The 20,262-nt window shown below is 46.9% G+C and overlaps 1 protein-coding gene across 10 annotated transcripts in view; it reads left to right on the top strand.

Annotated features, from left to right (window-relative positions):
- The first annotated feature begins 9,686 nt into the window (after positions 1-9,686).
- Positions 9,687-20,262, top strand: part of HGFAC (HGF activator) — a 61,465-nt gene continuing 50,889 nt past the window's right edge. For 8 of the 10 annotated variants that reach the window (XR_008308751.1, XM_053256914.1, XM_053256916.1 and 5 more), the window contains exon 1: positions 9,687-9,823. Coding sequence is in view for 7 of the 10 variants with exons in the window: in XM_053256914.1 (XP_053112889.1) it covers positions 9,755-9,823 (69 nt within the window). In the remaining 3 variants the exon portion in view is untranslated. The remainder of the gene's footprint in view (positions 9,824-20,262) is intronic. The other 2 variants (XM_053256915.1, XM_053256912.1) reach the window with 1 other exon arrangement.

Raw genomic sequence — 20,262 nt, 5'->3', positions numbered from 1 at the left:
ACATTCCTCAGGCTTGCAAGTCCCAGAGCATACAGCAGTTGGTTCATCTACATCCCTGTTCCCTTCCAATCAGTGCTTTTGGGGAGAGACATAGAAATAGTATATTATTATTAGGGGGACTTTGCCTGCTAGGCTGTTCCACTCTACTACACAAAGTACCAGCAGTGCATATGCCCTCTTCGGCTTTCTTAGCACAGTCCATCAAGTCTGTCAATATAAAGAGATTTGCTGCTGTTACCAGGAGCTCCATACATCCCTGGCTGCACATTAAAAACTGGCATCTTTCTGTTTATAGCTTGGGGAGCATAGTTCTCACAGAAGCAAAGAACTCGAGCAAAGAAGAAATGTGAAGTGGGGAGCAGGGGGCCACCTCCTTCTTGGAAACCCTAACCCCTAACCTACAATTTGGGGGACCGAAAACTCTCAGGAGAGGCTTTAAATGCCTTCAAGCATCTAAGGATATAAGTACCTATTCAAAACAAAACTGTAAAGAAGGGGGAAGGTTTGCCTGCTTCTTAGAAACCCTGGCACTTCTGCATGAAATGCAGGTGGTATCAAGCCCTAAAAAGCTGCACCACAACTGTAACAAGGGCCTGCCATACCTGGACATTTCATCTCATTCTGGCTTACAATAATATATTTATACACATTTTGGTGATTTATCATTATTATTTGGGGGCCATTATGACTTATGGGTCGATTGTAATGAGCATCTTAGAAAGATCCCATCAGTGTGAACTCAAATAGACCAAACAAGTCCCAACTAGTTTTTAATGAATGTATTGCTTCCAGGTCATACAAATAACTCGCATGTATGGAGGCAGGAGATTGCAGGAGACTGATCGCTCAAGTGGAGAAGAAATCACAGGAGATATGTCACTGCAGACGGCGAATGTTGGCTGGTGATCCATTAGGTGAAAGGATGGTGGTTTTACTAACTATATAGGAATAAAGGATTGGAACTAAATGAGCAGGCAGGGCTGCTTACACTGGTTGATTCTGACTAGGAGATTTCTGGTTTGACTAGGTTAGACTAGGAGATTTCTGGTTACACACACAGGTATACTTGATTAATTTATGACTCACATTAAGGGATTCTACTAAAGATGACATAAACTGCTAGGAAGGCAAATTCAATAACAACATGATTCTCTAGTATGCATGCCATCTAAGTCCCTGATGCCCTCATGGCAACACATTGATACCTTGACCCGATAAGAATGTATTGGCCGATTTTCTCCGCACTGGTTAGTATAAGATGAACAATACAATAATCACTTGCAATGGACTGGACTCAGATCCAATCCAACACTTTGTGTACAGCCCTAATATTGATCCATTTCAATTATTTATTCATTTATTCGTTTATTCATTCATTCATTCATTCGTTCGTTCGTTCGTTCATTTATTTATTTATTTATTTATTTATTTTAACATATTTTTGTACCACCCAAAACTCATGTCTCTGGGTGGTTTACAACAAAATAAAAACAGAAAAAGTAAAACATTAGTTAAAACCAAAACAAAAAGTTTAAACATTACAACAATTTACAATTTTTAAAACAATATTTTAAAACAGCATTAAAAAACAATGTTTGTCACATTTCCAATGGCTTGTTATGAATTTATTCGCTGCAATATACTGCTATGACGTTGTGTATCTGGCATAAAAAGGTTGCTGCTTTTTCGGGTTGTTAGTTTCTGCAAGACTGCTCCCTCTGCTGTTTATGTTTCAAATAAGATTTGCCCAAATGGAAGCTTTTTGCTGCTATTTATTTATTTATTTATTTATTTATTTATTTAATACATTTCTATACCTCCCAAAACGCAAGTTCTCTGGGCAGTTTACAAAACAATAAAAACGGCCAATAAGAGATTAAAGCATTTCAACAATTAAAATTAAAAAGTTAAAACTATTAAAACACAATTAAAATACAATTAAAACAGCATCTAATTAAAAGCCTGGGTGAACAAATGCGTCTTGCCTGCCCTTTTAAAAGTTGTGAGAGATGGGGAGGCTCTTCTTTTAGCAGGAAGTGTGTTCCAAAGCCTCGGGGCAGCAATGGAGACGGCCCGTCCCTGAGTAGCCACCAGACGAGCCGGTGGCAACTGTAGACGAACCTCTCCAGATGATCTCAATGGGCGGTGTGGTTCATAGCGAAGACGACGCTCTCTTAAATACCCAGGGCCCAAGCTGTTTAGGGATTTATAGGTTATAACCAAAACCTTGTACTCTGCCCGGAAACGTACCGGCAGCCAGTGTAGATCTATTGAGCAACTAATCTGGAAAGTGCCCTGTAGCCCTTCAGAATCCAGTGTGGCAGGAATCTCACCTTTCTCCCTCCTGTTGGTGGAAATGCTTTGGCTGCTTTGCTCGGCTCCACACTGGGGTATGGCGAGCCCCCCAAAGCTGCTAACACAGCTGAGTTTCAGACTAGCACATATCCTTCCCCCAGCTGTTTTGCTCCCCAGCACTATAACATTCAGGTTTTGATTTCCTGTTTCTCCTGCATGGCAAGGTCAATGTCAAGTCTTCATTACTGCTTCCAGATGGGCCATTCCTTCAGCAAAGTCCTGGGTCAAGAGGGGGGCTGTCCATTCTCTCCACATCTGCTTCCTATTGGAATAACTTGAGCCTAGCTGCCACAATGTTTCATCAAGAGAGGTCTTCAGCAATCGGGGTAGGTTAAAGAGAAGACACATTGCAGCTGCTTACTATACCTCCAGCTCGCTTCCCCCCACACTGCAGGAAGGTGTAGGCGGCATGCCTGTTGACATTCTGCTAGAGAGCTTCTCGCCCACTGCTACCAAACTCATTTTTAGGACAGTTTTTTATGGAAGAAAATTTGTCACAGGCAGGGGGATGCAACTGCCCCAAAGTGCCAGGTGAAGGAGGCTTGCCCAGGCAAGGGTTGAGGAGAAGAGCTCTGCCATTAGGGGTTGAGTGGGTTAAACAGAATAATAATCCATTCAGTAGCAGAGCTCTTAATATTTAATAATAGCAATAGCAATAGCACTTACATTTATATACCGCTCTATAGCTGGAAGCTCTCTAAGCGGTTTACAATGATTTAGCATATTGCCCCCCAACATTCTGGGTACTCATTTTACCGACCTCGGAAGGATGGAAGGCTGAGTCAACCTTAAAGTTGTAGCACTTTGTTAACCCAAATATACTGGGGCCCATTACTGGATCCCTGTGTAAAGCAAATGAAGCCCCAGCCTCCTGTTCTTTTGTTCCTGAGAGACTTTTTCATTTTGCCCATCGTCATAACCTACTCAACTCATAGCAAAACAGTCCTACTTGCTTTGCTTTTTTCTTCTGCGTTTTCTCTTTTGCTGTTAGGGATGATCCAAACAGCCTCACCCTCACCACTCTTTGCTGTCCCATTCACAGGTAGCAACACTGAGGGGGCCTGTTTATCAGCTTTGGGGGACTTTTCAGAGATATTTCCTGAGTAGGAGACTACCTCTCACTGTGAACAGTTTGTTGTTCTTTTTGGCATCTGGCTCCTGCTGGCTGCGCTGAATTTTCCTCTCAGAATGCCCCAGGCAGAGGCGGCTAGTGGCAGCCCAAGTTCAGCCCGCTGCCAGTGGTAGGGTGGCCAATATTTCACTGCCAGAATGAGGGACACAAGTTTGTGGGTCTGGCTGGCTGAGGGGACTGGGAGGTGTATGCAGTGGTAACCAAGAGCCTGAGTATCATTGACGTGTATGTAACTGAATTATATGCTATTGAATAAATGAGGGACAAATGCTGTCCCTGTAGGGACATCCTGCGTAATGAGGGACATTTGGCAACTCTAGCCAGTGATCCCCAAGCCACGCTCCCTTCATCTGGCCCCAGAATGACACTATATCATGATGTTGCATTATTCCAAAGCAGCAGAATTTGAATGGGAGCGGGTGGTGGGAGAGAGTAGCAGCCTCCTCTGTCAGCTATCCTTTGCGGGCGTGGGGGCAGAAGCTTGCTTAGAATAGCATTGTGTCACTATGTAGTGGCATTCCGAGGGCATTCAAGGAGGGGAATTCATGGTAGACAGTGGGGGCTGAACACCAGGACGAGCTGCAAACCCCTGCTGCTGCCACCACAACACAGGGGTGGGGAATTAAAGGAAAGGACTGCTGCCACTGTCACCAATGAGAAATGTGTTGTGGGGAAATCCTCTGGACCCTTGCCCTCCTGTTTGATTCAGTCCCTTGCTTTCATCCTTCCATCAGATTTGACAGAGAATGAGGCGTCTTACTGAACCAAAGAGGATTAGGCAAGCTTCCTGCAATTGAACTCGTTGCCTGACAGAACTGAGTCAAATACAACGAGGGTGTGTGCTCAAATAAGCTTTTTTATTCATGATCATGAAGACACAGTGAGGGTCAAAAAAATCTGACTGGCATGCCGAGGGCACGTAGTGGCTAGCTTAGATAGATTCAAAGAAGCAAGCAAATCAGTAAATCCTACAATACATGTCTTTGTGAATAAACAGATGTATTCATGTGGTGCCAACTAGCCTTGGCTACATGAGCTACCATTTGGCCTATCTGCCTTCCCTACTCCTTATTGGTATCTTCTAGTATCTTCAGGTGCCAGCTATGTTTCTTCTGCTGCTGAGTGGAGACTTGTCTCACAACCTTGGCTACATACAGTATCTTTTGTCCAGCTCTGATATTTGCTACCTCTTGTCCAAGAGCATATTATTGACTCGAACAATTCATTCTGGCCTGCTGGCCTTACGTTCTGTTAGAAGCCTGAACCAAACTTTTATACACTTATTGATGAGCCTGTATTAAGCATTTCCATATCAAAAGTCCCCTGAACATTGTCAGAAATTCCCAAGGTGCCCTCTAGTTTCACACCTCCTCCATTTCACCAAATTTTAAATTTTAAATTTCTCTGTTTGATTTCTAGTAAGCAGCTACAAGATTCATTTACTACATTTATTTCTGATCTAACCTTGTTATAAGCATAATTCCCACGCCCAGGCTCCATGGATCCCAGGCTCCACCCATCTACGTGTGAGGGACCCTCACAGACTAGTACCTAACAGCTCATGGACTGGCACCAGTCCACGGACCGGTGGTTGAGAAACACTGGTCTAGCACTTAAATGTCCTTCAAATTTCAGCACTGTTAAACTGCATGCTAAATTGATGTGTGTACCATTGTAAACCAGAAGATTTCCCTACTGAGAACTTACCACTTGCTTTCATTTGACTCAGTCTTTTCACCTTGTATCTTGCCTTAATTGCAGTGGTGCTGCAGAAAGGGTCATATTTAAGTTCCAATTAAGAAATGAACTCTTCCAGGATGGCAGAAGAGGCTATAGCCTACTCAGTTCCTCCATACAAATTGTGTTTAAAGCTATAAACCTCTTGGAAACATCGTGGGGGAGTCTAATATGCTAATAAAAAAAGTGGGTGGAATGGCACAGAATCTAGTACATCTAAAAATGTGCTACTGAATAAGTGCAAATGAGTTTATTGAGTTTGTACTGAACTCCTATAACTTGGTTAGCAGAATTTCAAGAGTGAATGCATTTATAACGAGATGTTTGGGGGGATGGGGTGGAGAAGACGCCACAGCAATCTAGTTGTGGCTATGTTTTAGCCAGAGGAAATGCACGGCAAGATCCACATCTGTGCTGACAGAACCCTTCATACTCCAATACCTCTGTAGGCTGCTGGGTCGGTAGCAAACTGCAGGAAACTCCAGAAGATGGGGTCCAGGGGCATGAGCCCATAGCACGGCAACAAACACCCATTCTGCTAGAGCCTGGCTCTATTATATTTACTGAAAACCTTTTAAACCCCCATCATCTGTAACCAAAATGGTTTACAACACATAAAACTAGCCATGGTTGCATCTGTCTTTAAAAAACAAACAAACTACAAATCCCACAATCCCTCACACCCCTTGGATGCCTAAACAAACAGCCAGAAGACTGCTTAGCTGGATGCTCCCTGTAGTGAATGAAAGGATAGTGTGAAGTTGAACATGAAGCTTTTCTCCTGCCCCACCCCCCACCCCACGGTCTCGGGTAGGGAGGCGGAGGGAGAGTCTGACCAAAATATTGGGTTCCTGACACAGGCCCCAACCTGAAAAAGCCAACATGACTATTGGGAGGGGCCATTTTGGGGCCCCCTGACAGTCTCACTGTCAGGCTGGGTCAGGTCAGAATCCAACATTTCTGGCGATGCACAAGCTTAAATATCAGACCAAATCAACACAAACTGATTTTTGTTGAACCTCCCCCACAACCTCCCCAACAAATTGCCCAGCAAATGGGCCCATAGCCAGCCTAAAGGTCTTGGGAGGGAGATTCAGATTATTGCAAAAGTCGGAGGGAGGGGTATATGGCCTTTTAAAAACAATTTGCAGCCTGGGATACTAATTTTGAAGTAGTGCAAAAGTCAACAGAAATTGCAATTTTCTGAATCAATGTCTAATAAATGCAATAAAATTTCACATTTCACAATAAAATTTCACTCCCCCTGTGTCTCTCAAGAGTCCAATCACGCACTTTTGCACTTCCCAAAGCCGATCAGGATGTTTACCCTAAAAATCCTCCATGACCCCACAAAAGCTGACCCCACACTACCAGGCTTTAGGCAGGCAGAGTTGTTCCCACAAACTGTGAATACACACCATGGGCTTTAAACATGAGAGTGTCTGCTTCCTTCAGCCATCTGATTAGCTTCACACATTGCAGCTTGCACTGCCAGTTCTCCTCACGCTCCATCCTGCCTGGAGCAAAAGTGCTCCAACCCACATGCCACGGGCAGGAGAGCGATATTCCTGAAGTGCCCTGTGACCGTTTGTCTTCAAGAAAAGGTGCCTATCCATCATGACTGAGCCCATAAGTGAGGGATGTTTTTACTTTTTCTCCTATTAATTTCTCTCCAGTTTCTTTCCTCATCATAAAGTAGTCTCGCTTGCTTCACTTCTATACTGCAGCAAAAATCTCCTGAAATACCAGGGTTTTCATGTTAAATCCTCTAGTCTGTTGATGTAATTTTTTTCTTTAAGCTGCCATTTTGCAACTGGTTCCACCTTCCCAAACTGCCATTTTCTGCCTGGCTCTGTCTCCCCAAGTTGTTATTTTGTACTGGTAGCTTGCTCACAAGGCTCTGGTAAAAATAAAACAGCAACACACACACATACACAACCTCATGGAAGCCTTAACATAAGAACAGCCCTGCTGGATCAGGCCCAAGGCCCATCTAGTCCAGCAACCTGTTTCACACAGTGGCCCACCAGATGCCACTGGAAGCCACAGACAGCAGTTGAGGGCATGCCCTCTCTCCTGCCATTACTCCCCTGCAACTGGTACTCAGAGGCATCCTGCCTTTGAGGCTGGAGGTGGCCCACAGCCCTCCGACTAGTAGCCATTGATAGACCTCTCCTCCATGAAGTCATCCAAACCCCTCTTAAAGCCATCCAGGTTGTTGGCTGTCATCACATCCTGTGGCAGAGAGTTCCACAAGTGGATCATGCGTTGTGTGAAAAAGTACTTCCATTTGTTGGTCCTAGACCTCCCGGCAATCAATTTCATGGAGTGACCCCTGGTTCTAGTGTTGTATGAGAGGGAAAAGAATCTCTCTCTCTCCACTTTCTCCACACCATGCATGATTTTATAGACTTCTATCATGTCTCCCCGCAGTCGTCTTTTTTCTAAACTAAAAAGCCCCAGGTGTTGTAGTCTTGCCTCATAAGAAAGGTGCTCTAGGCCCCTGATCATCTTGGTTGCCCTCTTCTGCACCTTTTCCAGTTCTACAATGTCCTTTTTTGATGTGGTGACCAGAATTGTACGCAATACTCCAGGTGTGGTCGCACCATAGTTTTGTATAAGGGCATTATAATGTTAGCCGTTTTATTTTCAATCCCCTTCCTAATGATCCGTAGCATGGAATTGGCCTTTTTCACAGCTGCCGCACATTGAGTCGACACTTTCAAGGAGCTGTCCACCACGACCCCAAGATCCCTCTCCTGGCCCGTCACCGACAGCTCGGATCCCATCAGCATATACTTGAAGTTGGGGGTTTTCGTCCCAATGTTCATCACTTTGCACAGCCTTAAGTCTGACTTCTCCTGCATTAGAGGGTTGTGTATACAAGAACATGCTTCCCAGTTTCCCTATTCAAACCTGTGGTTTGTCAGGAACCATTCCTGGCAGCTCTGACTCTAACTGTGCGTGTTTGGCAGTGGGGGCTGGGTAGCCAAGGGGAGCAGTTACCCCCTGGATTGAGCCAGGCCCATTATAATTCAGTGGGACTTGCTTTCAGATAAGTGGGTATAGGATTGCATCTTTTGGTACCCCCACCCTGGAAAAGGTCCTGTGGATACCCATAGCTCTAATTTATTGCCTAGGTGAAATGACTCAAGACAGCAAAATTTGACTGAGTGGCCTATTACAGGATTAATTTTCTTCATCTGATAAAATTAAGTACCCCTCAGTTGAACAGAGGCAGAGCCATGTGGAGCAACAGAACCAGAGGAAGAAGGACACAGCAAGCTTACTACTAGGGATGTGCATGGAACCGGTTCAAAGGCGATGGGGGTCTCCCTTTCAGAACGGGGGAAGAGTACACTTACCCTTCCCGCCGCTTTTCCCCTGCCAGTGTCAGTATTTTTAGCAGCCCATCAGGGCAGTGGCGTACCTCCCTGCCGCCCCGTTGCCCTCCTCTTCCAGATATGACTGGAAGTTGCTGATGCGCCTGCACAGGCATGCGGGCGCGTGTGATGTGTGCATGCCCGTGCCAGCATGTGCAGGCACGTCAGCAACTTCCGGTCATATCCGGAAGTGGAGGACAATGGGGTGGCAGGTAGATACGCCGCCACCCTGATGGGCTGCTAAAAATACCGATGCCAGCGTGGGGGAAGCAGCAGGAAGTGTAAGCACACCCTTCCCCCGCACTTAAAGGGAGACCCCCGCCACCTTCAAACCACCCTGCCACGATTCCATGCACATCCCTACTTGCTACAGCTCTCCCTGAGAATCGTTGCTGTTTTCTGAGAAGAAAGCCTCAGCAAATCTTGGCATGAGCAAACAGTCAAGTAAAAAGATACTTCTCATCCTTCCCCAACATGTTGTGGTAAGTGCCAGGAGCAGACACAAAGCAACTGGCAGGCAATTAAGCAAATAAATTGTGCTTGATTTGCATAATTAGCAACATAATGGAAACTAGGTTGTTTGGATTTGGGGGACTGAACTATGGCAGACTTATGCTTGTAACTCTTTGGTCATTAAGGTCCAGACTCTTCAAATTTCCCATGAACCCCACACAAAAACCTGGGGATCTAAATAACAAAGTGGATTTCCTTAGAAACTGATTCTTCTCTACTTATAACACACCAGAACATGAACTGGTTATTTATTTCGAGTGGGACAAAGTGAGGGATGGAATGGAAATGTTGAGCAAATATTGATCAACCCACACTGGAACTAATCCAAGTTCTGAATGATTCAACTTTCTGGATCCCATCATTAGGTCTACTACACTTAACAACTAAGTGTCTTTGGCTTTTTCCCCTTCAAATATCTCTGAAATCAGCACTTATTTTAGTGCATGAACAGATTAATGATTAACGTTGTTGAAAGTGATGATTACTTAAAAAGTTAAACATACTCCAAAATCAAGCGATTTACCATAAGCCCCAATATTGATTTGACTTCCTTCTTCAGACTCTCAGGGACTGAAAGACCCATTGCTCCAGGAATCCTTTTTGCCAACGCTTTTTTAAGAAGAGAAGAGAAAAGATGAAAGCTGACATTTGCTCCATGACCATTACTTTGGTTTTGGCTTTGAGCAGTGCTGCTAATAGGACGGTAAGTGTGATGCTTTTTTTGCTTCTAAAAGATTATCCTAAGCCAATTTACTCAGAAGTCTGTCCGCCTCTTAGCATTAGAAAAATGCTAAAAGCATTCTGTCAGCCAATGGCATCCACTATCTCGAAAACCAGGGAAAAGGTACAACAAGAAACCCAAAGCACAATTGCACCTGAAGCTGGAGGCCCACCTGGCAATAGGCTCAAGAGCTGTGTCTTCCCCTTCACAGATATCTTCTTTACCAGATTTATAATCTAACAGTGTGATTGGAAGGAAAGCATTTGAAAGGTTAAGCATATTGTAACACTGGGGTTGCTGCACTTTTTATAGAATTTGATGGAGCAGTGGTTAGGTAGACCAGGGTTTCTTAACCTTGGGCCCCCAGATGTTGTTGGACTACAACTCCCATCATCCCCAGACATGAGCTTTGTGGCTGAGGATGATGGGAGTTGTAGTCCAACAACATCTGGGGGCCCAAGGTTAAGAAACCCTGAATTAGACTATAAGGTCATTCTCACGTTGATCAGCTAAATCCAAGCTAGGGCCCTACCTGAGTAGAGCTGGTCGTGAGAAGCATTGCTCCGAGACTGGGTAGCCTGGGTTTTTTCCTGAGCTAATAGTGGGGTAGAAGAGCTCATGAATGCCCTTCTATCCCACTCCCTCATTGTGAACATGGACAGAGCCAGGCAGCAAGAGCGCCTGGCAGTGCGGAAATCCCCCAATGCCCCACATTTGTGGCACAGTGCATTGTGGGATGCTGGAGGACTTCCTCCTCCCGCTCCTAGCCCTGCTGCTCGCCACAGTGCTGCTCATGTGCTGCAGTGAGTGGCAGAGCTTAGACAAGCTGCCAATTGTGTGCAGGGAGGCAGGTAGAAGTCTGCCTTCCTGCCAGCCTTCCCCGGCTCTGAGCAGATAGGTCATGTGAACAACCTTGATGTTTACAGAAAATGTTCCACTCTGAAAAAGGGTATAGAACATTATGCAAGGGACAACAGGCATGTATCACGTGACAGAGGAAAGAGAAGACCTCTTTGCTCTTGTGTGCAGAGCTGGGTACAAAAGATCCCAGCCTATCAGAAAGGAGCAGCTAGTAAGCAGCTCTGTCTATGTAGCCCTGGGCAAGTGGGCTGTGTAAGGAGGACCTTATCAGACTGATCTGTTTGTACTAGACAATGGTGGCTAGCTACAGCTCACAATGGCAAAGCAAATCATGTCCAAAAAAAAAGCAGCTCAAAGGGGCAAATGGTGTACTTGCTTTCTCCTGCCCAATACTCTACTCCAGCTTTAAACTCAGAAAGGGTTGCCATGCCAACATTCCATTGCTAGAATGAGGGACACAAGTTCCAGAATGAGGGACACAAGGGGTTTTTTGTGTGGGGGTGTGGGGGCTGGCTGGGAGGTATATGCAGTGGTAATCAAGAGCCCGAGTATCACTGCCATATATGTAATTGAATTATATGCTATTGAATAAATGAGAGACAAATGCTGTCCCTATAGAGACCAACATTTCATCCCTGAAATGAGGGCCATCCTGTGTAATGAGGGACAGTTGGCAACCCTAAATGCAGACTGTACTTTTGAAAGATGAGCATTGCAATATTTTGATCTCTTCTTGACTAAATCTTGCAGATGCACTAGATGGATTGGCAAGATACTGAGACCCTTTCGCCTATCACAAAGATCTGTCCTGTATTACCTGGCTTTAAGCTTTGGGGAACCTCCCTTTAAGTCATTAATTTCTTTTAAAAGGGGCAAGAAGCACTACCCTAATAATTCCAAATGTATGCAAGACTGTTGTGGTAATGAAGAAAAGCCTCTGCATATGCACAGAGGCACTGTTACCTTTTTTAGAGGCTGCCATTGTGGCTCATCCCTGGGTTACGGTTGTGGAGGAAGGTGAGGCCTGAAGCAAACCTGTGTTCTTTTTTTCAACTGTAGCAATAGTAGTTGTGTCTTTTCCAGGGGCGTAACTATAATAGGGCAAGGGAGACAGTTGTCTGGGGGCTCACTGCCTTGGGGGGCCCCCAGAGGCAAGTCACATGACTGACTCCCCCAGCCACGCACCCACCCGGGCTTCCTTCAGTTGTATTCATCCTCTGAAATTGATGTGAGTGTTAAGACCTGGAGCTACCAGAACAGCATGTCTTTCTCTAGCACCATTAAATGACTTGCATCGTCCACAATTTACAAAACCTTTTAAAAAACAATTTAGGATGGTGTTCTATTGTGGCACATAGGGTGTGTGTGTGTGTGTGTGTGTGTGTGTGTGTGTGTGTGTGTGTGTAAGTTTCAGCTTGTTTTCCCCCATCCAGTCCAGAACAGCCTCCAAGCTGTTCAGAGCATCCACTGCCTCCCTGGTGTCTGCTGACTGAAAAGATGTGTAGAGGTGGGTATCATCAGCATATTGATGGCACCGCAGCCCACACCTACGGATGACCTCTCCCAGAGGCTTTATGTAGATGTTAAATAGTATAGATGTTAATCTTCATGTAGATGTTAAATAGAATAGATCCCTGTAGCACTATAGGCAAGGAGTGGAGCAGGCATCCCTCAGCACCATCTTCTGATTACGACCTTCCAGGTTATAACTGTGCCCCCAAGTCCCAACCCGGAGAGATGTCTCAGAAGGATACTGTGGTAGATGGTATTGAAAGCTGTTGAGAGGTCCAGAAAGATCAACAGAATCACACTCCCTCTGTCTATCTCCTACCATAGATCATCCACAAGGGTGGCCAAGGCAGTTTCCATCCGATATCCAAGTCAGAAGCCAGAGAGGAAAGGATCTAAGTAATCAGATTCACCCAGGACTGCCTGGAGTTGAGATGCCACAACGCTCTCCAACACCTTACACAATAAAGGGAGGTTTGAAACTGGCAGAAAGTTATTTAAGTCATCTGGGTCCAATGAGGGCTTTTTTAGGAGGGACCTAATGACCTAATGACTTCAGGCAAGGGGGCACCACCCCCTGCTCTAGAGAGGCATTCAACACCCCCACCACCCATGGACCCAATCCTCCCTAGAAGCCTTCACCAAACATTAAGGGCAAGGGCAACGACGCACATGGTAGGCCTCCCAAGCAGCCTGTCCACCTCCTCAGGCAGCACAGTCTGAAAACTATCCAATATAACAAGACTAGATAGTTCATTGGCAAGATCCAGTTCCGCTGCCACAAAAATCTTAGCATCCAAGTCAAAACAGATACAAGCGATTTTATCCACAAAATGTAATACAAATTGGTCACAGCGGACTGCTGGAGGTTCTGTTTGATGGTCTTTGGGGTCCTCACCTAGGAGACCCCGAACCACTCAAAAAAGCTCCACTGGATGACATTGAGCAGAAGCAATGGGGGCGGAAAAGTAAGATTTCTTTGCCACCATCACTGCCATAGAGTAGGCCCTAATATGGGCTCTAGCCTGTGTTTGGTCACATTCATTCTGAGTTTTCCACCAATAACGTTCAAGCTGTCTACCAGCCTGCTTCATTGTCTGCAACTCACCTGTATACCAGGGAGCTGCTTGGACCCTGCAGGTCGGGAGAGGACACCTAGGCACAACCGTGTCAATTGCCTGACCCATCTCCTCATATCAGAGGGAGACCAGGGTGTAAACAGGATCATCCACTCTCTCAGCAGGAAATTCCCCCAGATCCATTACGAATCCATTAGGATCCATAAGCCCCTCAGGACGGACCATCCTGACTGGTCCCCCAGCCCTGCAGAGGTGTATTGGGTCCACCCTCAGTCCGATCTTCACCAGATAGTGATCCGTCCATGATAATAGTATTGAGGCCTCCTGTACTATCCACAGAGCACTACTGTCCACCATTGACCCAAAGACCAAGTCAAGTGTATGGCCATTGGCCAGCCACATGTATGGGACCTGAAATCAGTTTAGACAAGCCCATGCAGGGGCAGATTAACCTTTTTGCCGCCCATAGACAAGAAGGCTTTGGCCACCCTTAAAAAAAAAAAAAAGCCCCAGGAAGGGGGAGTGAAGGGAAAGTTTCCCCTTTTACTTTAATTTTTTAAAAAGCCATGGCAGTGGCAGTAGCAGGGCGGGGCATGACTGGGCGAGGGGAAAGTTCCTCCTTTCCCCCCTAAAGATTGCCTCTGCTGGCGGTGGGATGGGGTGCAGTGGGGGCAGTGGCTGGCTGCAGGAAGGGGGGGTGAAGAGAGGAGAGTCAGTGCCCCCCTTTTACCTCTAAGCCCGCTGTGCGGGCAGCGGTGAGCTCCTTCCTCCTCCACTCCTCCCAGGTGACTGCCCGGCCGCTGGGCTCTGCTACCTGCAGCCCGTTTCCCGCTTTCCCTTCCACGCTTTCCTTCCACGGGCTTTCAGAGACTAAAAAGGGGTCACTGCTACTCTCCCCTTCCAAGCCCCCCCCCCGCAGTCATTCACCGCACCCGATCCCGCCACCAACAGTGGCAATTTTTAGGAGGTAGAAGGGGGAACTTCCCCCCCCCGTCACCCTCCCTCCCCACAGCTACTGCCACCGCCGTGGCTTTAAAAAAAAAAAAAAGTAAAAGGGGGGAACTTTCCTCTCACCCCGCTCCCTGAAGCTACTGCCACCGTTCCTCAAATTTTGCCACTGTAGGCAGTTGCCTCCTCTGCCTCTGCATTAATCCGCCATTGAGCCCATGGTCATCATGGAGAACATGAAGTCCTGAGCTGCACCAGACAAGGCGGCCTCAGATGGGAGGCTGCGAGCTCCTTCCAGCTGCCCTCCTCCTCCCGACTGACTGCACTGGCCCCTCGCCTCTCTGCTGAGCAGCCCGTTTCCTGCTGTCCTCCACGTGGAGGAAGCAGAGTGGCCGGACTCAGGAGGCCTGTGCAGTCAGTTGGAAGGAGGGAGGGCAGCTGGAAGGATCCCGCAGCCTCCCATCTCGGTAAAAGGAGGGACTCTCTGCTCCTCGCCTCCCTCCCTGCAGCCTCCACCATCAGCAACTTGCCCCATCCCACCCTCCCTCCCTGGGGAAAAGGTAAAGAGTTTGCTAAGGGGAGCTCTCCCCCTCCCCCCTCTCCCCTCAGCTACCGCTGCTGCTGCCACACAGCAGCATTTTTTAAAAAAATGCCGGGGGGGGGATTTCTCCTCACCCCACCCTCACTGCATCTGCCACGCCCCAGGCAAAGAGGACATATTTCCCCTCGACCCCCCCCCCTTGCAAAAAGCCTTTTTGCCTATGGGAGTTTAAAAGGCTAATCCAGCAAGGTGCAGTGGTTAGAGTGCTGGACTAGGACCGGGGAGACCTGAGTTCAGCCATGATACTTGCTGGGTGACTCTGGGCCAATCACTTCTCTCTCAGCCTAACCTACTTCACAGGGTTGTTGTGAGGAAAAACTTCAGTATGTAGTACACCGCTCTGGGCTCCTTGGAGGAAGAACGGGATATAAAATGTAAAAATAAATAAATAATCCGCCCCTTCCCCCTTCCACACAGCCCTTCCTGTCCCTAGGGACTATTAGAGGTATGCATGGTTATTTTGTCTCAATTCACATTTCATTCCAATTCCTAGAAGTAGACAGTTGTATGAGCATTCCTATTGTTGACATTTTCCCTCAGCAGGTAGAATAGAAGTACCTAGAGGCTCCATTGCTGCTACTGCCCTCAGTAGCACAACATTTCTTAGTAACACAGATTATTGCTTAATAGGAATGTTAGATGGGGCCTGGTTTTTTAAAAAGGCCTCAGCATTCTCAGCCAGGATATTGCAGCTTCTGTTATGTATCTCCATTTTTCTACAGCTAAGGCTATTTGCACACAGGCTTCCACAGCTTCTCCGATATGCTGCTGCTTCTCAATTCTCGTACAAGCTCTTTTTCTAATCCTATTCTTTTTCTCAGTTATAGTTTCCCTCAAAGGCATTGTTACAAGTTGGGCTGTCTCTAAGCAAACATGAATAGGCCTATTCTATGATTTGGCATGGCAAACTTGATGACAAGCACAATCGTTATATGATCAGGGACATAATGAAAGGAGTTTAATGGTCCTTAAAGACCGGGAATCTCTCTCCAGCCTTGGGAATATGACACCCATGAGAGTTTAAGGGAGTCAGAGTCAATTTAAATATGGAGTCAGAGGCAAGCAGAGGTGGAAATTTTTAGCTGGACTCAAAGCAGCCTGTTGCTTTAGGGAATCTGTCTGATGTAAGATTAGCAGTTTGGCTGCCTGCTTCTAGAGTCTACTTGTTTCCACTCTGCTTGTATGTTTGTAAATAAAACAAATACCGCATAAGGCTCCTGTGCTCTTGTTCACTCAAAGGAAACTAAACCCTTTAGTGCCCCCCCACCACACACACACACCCGCTGCTTCTCACCACTCGGGACAGTGGCTTACACACTGTGCAGTCAGCCATTGATCTAAACAAGAGATGTACTTGCTGCTTCTGCAGCACTTTAAGCCCTGCTGGTGCAGCTTCTGAAGGTGGGGAGACTCTGTGACTACTAAGGAGTGCATCCTCGTGAGGTGGGGTGACTCCTTAGTAGTCATGGAGTCTCCCCACCTTCAGAAGCTGCACCAGCAGGGCTTAAAGTGCTATGCAGTATGTGAGCCATCCACTTCTAGCACCCTTCCTTTTCCTCTACCAACAGGAAAATCAACAGACCCACTTGAGGATCAGTTTCATTTCGTGAAAAGAACAATGGAACTTGTGGCATCTTTTTCACATACTTGACTTGACTTGACTTGCATACATAAGATGAGTAGGAATGACTAGAAAACAATAGAGAATGCTAGGTTTATGGCAGGCCAATGCAGGCTCAGAGAGGTGCACCTAGGTAATTTTGGAGCCAGGACCTAAAAGCCTTTGGAGCTCCACTCTTCCTGCTGCAAGTTAAGCAACATCCCCCTACCACACACACACACATGGTGTCACACGCAGTATTTTTTTAACACACCGGTTCTTGAGGGTACAAACAGCAACTGAACTCACAAGAATGTAAGGATATTTAAAAGGTATATGTATGCAAATATGCATAAGCAGGAACATTTCAACATGCAACTTAACATATTCTCATCCCACATATTTCTTTCCCCACTCTCTGCTCTGCCTCTAAAGCAGAGGTCACGCTCAGTCACCTGAGGCAGATCACAGTCACATTCGGCTGCGCAGCACAACGTGGTCCGGTGGCATGGTGGTCCACACCACCCGGGCAGAGGCGCTCTAACCCCCGGACCTTGGGGACCTGGCCTGTGGCCTCCAAGGTCCGGGGAGCCTCCAATGGAACAGGCACTGAACTGCCAAATGTTGACTTACTTTAGCTGCCAATGTGCACGGGCGGGGTGTGTGTGTGGGTGAGCCGCAGACTTTCCCCCACCCCCTGGTGGTGGCAGCAGCGGGAGGAGCAACTGCTGAGCCTGCCTGTCTGGCCCAGCGGTCCTTGCAAACTGTGAGACACTCTATTGCGCCTGCGCAGAAAGGAGCATCTCACAGTTTGCAAGCACCACTGGGCCAGAGAGGCAGGCCCAGCAGCCTCTCCGCCTGCCCCCGCCACGGGGCAGGGGAGAGGCCTGCTCAGCTCACCCACCAGCCGCGCACATTGATGGCTAAAGTAATGTAACTTCTGGCAGTTTGTGGTGGGGGCAGGACCCCCAAAATGCAGGGGGGCCTGACAGCAGAGGCGTTCCAGGCACCAGTTTCACCTAGGTGTGCCACTGCACCAGAGACAGATTAAAGAGGATTTGGGGGGTCCCCAGGGGGTGTGGAGGCCCTAGACTTCTGCCCAGATATCCAGGGGTAGGAGTGCCTCTGTGCAGGCTCCAAATTCCATGGAGTAAGCTTACCAGGCTTCTCCAGCTTCATGCATCTAAGAGAGCCCACAGGAAACTGTACACTTCTGTACCAAGACTTCAGTTATTTATTTATTTATTTAACACATTTCTATACCGCCCTAACAGTTCACAACAACAAATACTAAAAACAATTTAAAACAAATAATATACAAAAGTTTAAAAAGTTTAAAAAGTTTAAAAAGTTTAAAAAGTTTAAAAAGTTTAAAAAGTTTAAAAAGTTTAAAAAGTTTAAAAAGTTTAAAAAGTTTAAAAAGTTTAAAAAGTTTAAAAAGCTTAAAAAGCTTAAAAAGCTTAAAAAGCTTAAAAAGCTTAAAAAGCTTAAAAAGCTTAAAAAGCTTGGGTAAAAAGATGAGTCTTTAAATCCCTTTTAAAAGCCACTAGAGATGGGGAGACTCTTATTCTCACAGGAAGTGCGTTCCAAAGTCTCGGGGCGACAACAGAGAAGGCCCGTCCCTGGGTGGCCACCAAACGACATGAAGGTAGCCACAGACGAGCCTCCCCTGATGAACGTAGTGGACGATGGGGATCATGCAGAAGAAGACGCTCTCTTAAATAGCGTGGGCCTAAGCTGTTTAGGGCTTTATAGGTTATAACTAGCACTTTGTATTTTGCCCAGAAACCTATCGGCAGCCAGTGCAACTCCTGTAATATAGGAGTAATATGGTCTCTTCGAGATGACCCGGAGACCAACCTGGCTGCCGCATTTTGTACTAATTGTAGTTTCCGGACTACGTACAAAGGCAGCCCCACATAGAGCGCATTGCAGTAATCAAGTCTGGAGGTTACCAGCAAGTGTACTACTGTTTTGAGATCATGAACTTCAAGAAACGGACGCAGCTGGCGTATCAACAGAAGCTGATAGAAAGCACTTCTGGCCACTGCCTCAACCTGGGAAACCAGGGAGAGGTGTGGATCCAGAAGCATTCCCAGACTGCGTACCTGTTCCTTCTGAGGAAGTGTGACCCCATCTAGAACAGGTAGATCAATATCGCTTCCCGAGTGACGACCGTGCACAATAAGTACCTCCGTCTTGTCTGGATTCAGTCTCAGTTTGTTATCCCTCATCCATCCCATTACTGCTTCCAAGCAGGCATTCAGGGAGGATATGCCTTCTCCTGATGATGTTGACATGGAGAAATAGATTTGGGTGTCATCAGCATACTGATAACACCCAGCACCAAATCTCCGGATGATCTCTCCCAACGGTTTCATGTAGATATTAAAGAGCATTGGAGACAATATGGAGCCCTGAGGGACTCCATATAAAAGCTCAGATTTTGAAGAGCAACAGTCTCCAAGAGACACCATCTGGAATCTGCCAGAAAGGTAGGAGCGGAACCACTGCAAAGCAGTGCCTCCCACCCCCAACACTCTCAGACGTTCCAGAAGGATACTATGGTCGATAGTATCGAAAGCCGCCGAGAGATCCAAAAGGACCAACAGAGTCACACTTCCTCTGTCCATTCCCAATTGGAGATCATCCATCAGGCCGACCAAGGCAGTCTCCACCCCATAGCCCGCCCGAAAACCAGTTTGAAATGGGTCTAGATAATCAGTTTCCTCCAAGACCACCTGGAGCTGGGAGGCCACCACCCTCTCAATCACCTTGCCCAACCATGGGAGGTTGGAGATAGGCCTGTAGCTATTAAACTCTGAGGGGTCCAAGGCAGGCTTCTTAAGAATAGGTCTAATAATTGCCTCCTTTAAACAAGGAGGCATCCTGCCCTCCCTCAGAGAGGCATTTATAATTGCCACCAGGCTCTCCACAACAACCCCCTTGCCAGATAGTATAAGCCACGCCGGGCAAGGATCAAGCAGACAGGTGGTAGAACGTACCGTTCCGAGCAGCTTGTCCACATCCTCAGGAGTCACAAACTGAAATTGATCCAGTCTAACCACACAAGAGGAGTTGCTGGATACCTCTGCATCTGACACTGCGATAACTGTGGAGTCTAAAGCGACCCGAATACGAGAGACTTTGTCCACAAAAAACTCATTAAAAGCATCACAGCGGGCAACTGATGGTTCCAAAGATGGATTCAGGGGAGTAGGGGGCCCTACTAGACCCCTCACAACCCTGAATAGCTCCGCCAGACGAGAGCCTGCGGAAGCAATACGGGCAGAAAAGAAACACTTCTTTGCTGAACGTATAGCCAGAGCATAGATCTTTAAATGTGCTCTATGTCGTAATCTGTCGGATTCGAGTCGAGTCTTCCTCCACTTGCGCTCTAGTCGCCTACCTTGCCGCTTCAGCTCCCGTAGATCTTCCGTATACCAAGGAGCCATTTTTGAATCGGGTCGGAGAGGACGCTTAGGAGCGATCATGTCTACTGCCCTGGTGAGCTGATTATTCCAATTCTCCACCAGGGCATCAACCGGATCGCCGGCAGGGCCAACATTAAATCCTTCCAAGGCTTCTTGGAATCCTATTGGATCCAATAACCTTTTTGGACGGACCATTCTAGTATGTCCCTCACCCCTGCAGAGATGGGATGCAACTGTGAGTCCGACCTTGACCAGATGGTGGTCCGTCCATGACAATGGGGAGATCACAGGAGTCCCCACCCACGGAACACCACCCTGATCAGAATGAAAGATCAAATCAAGAGTATGACCAGCAACATGTGTCGGTCCAGAGACCACTTGGGATAGGC

The sequence above is a fragment of the Hemicordylus capensis genome, chromosome 5, assembly GCF_027244095.1.
Source record: "Hemicordylus capensis ecotype Gifberg chromosome 5, rHemCap1.1.pri, whole genome shotgun sequence".
In the NCBI taxonomy this organism is placed as follows: domain Eukaryota; kingdom Metazoa; phylum Chordata; class Lepidosauria; order Squamata; family Cordylidae; genus Hemicordylus; species Hemicordylus capensis.
The sequence above is the reverse complement of the archived record's forward strand: the minus strand, read 5'-3'. Positions and strand labels throughout refer to the sequence as shown.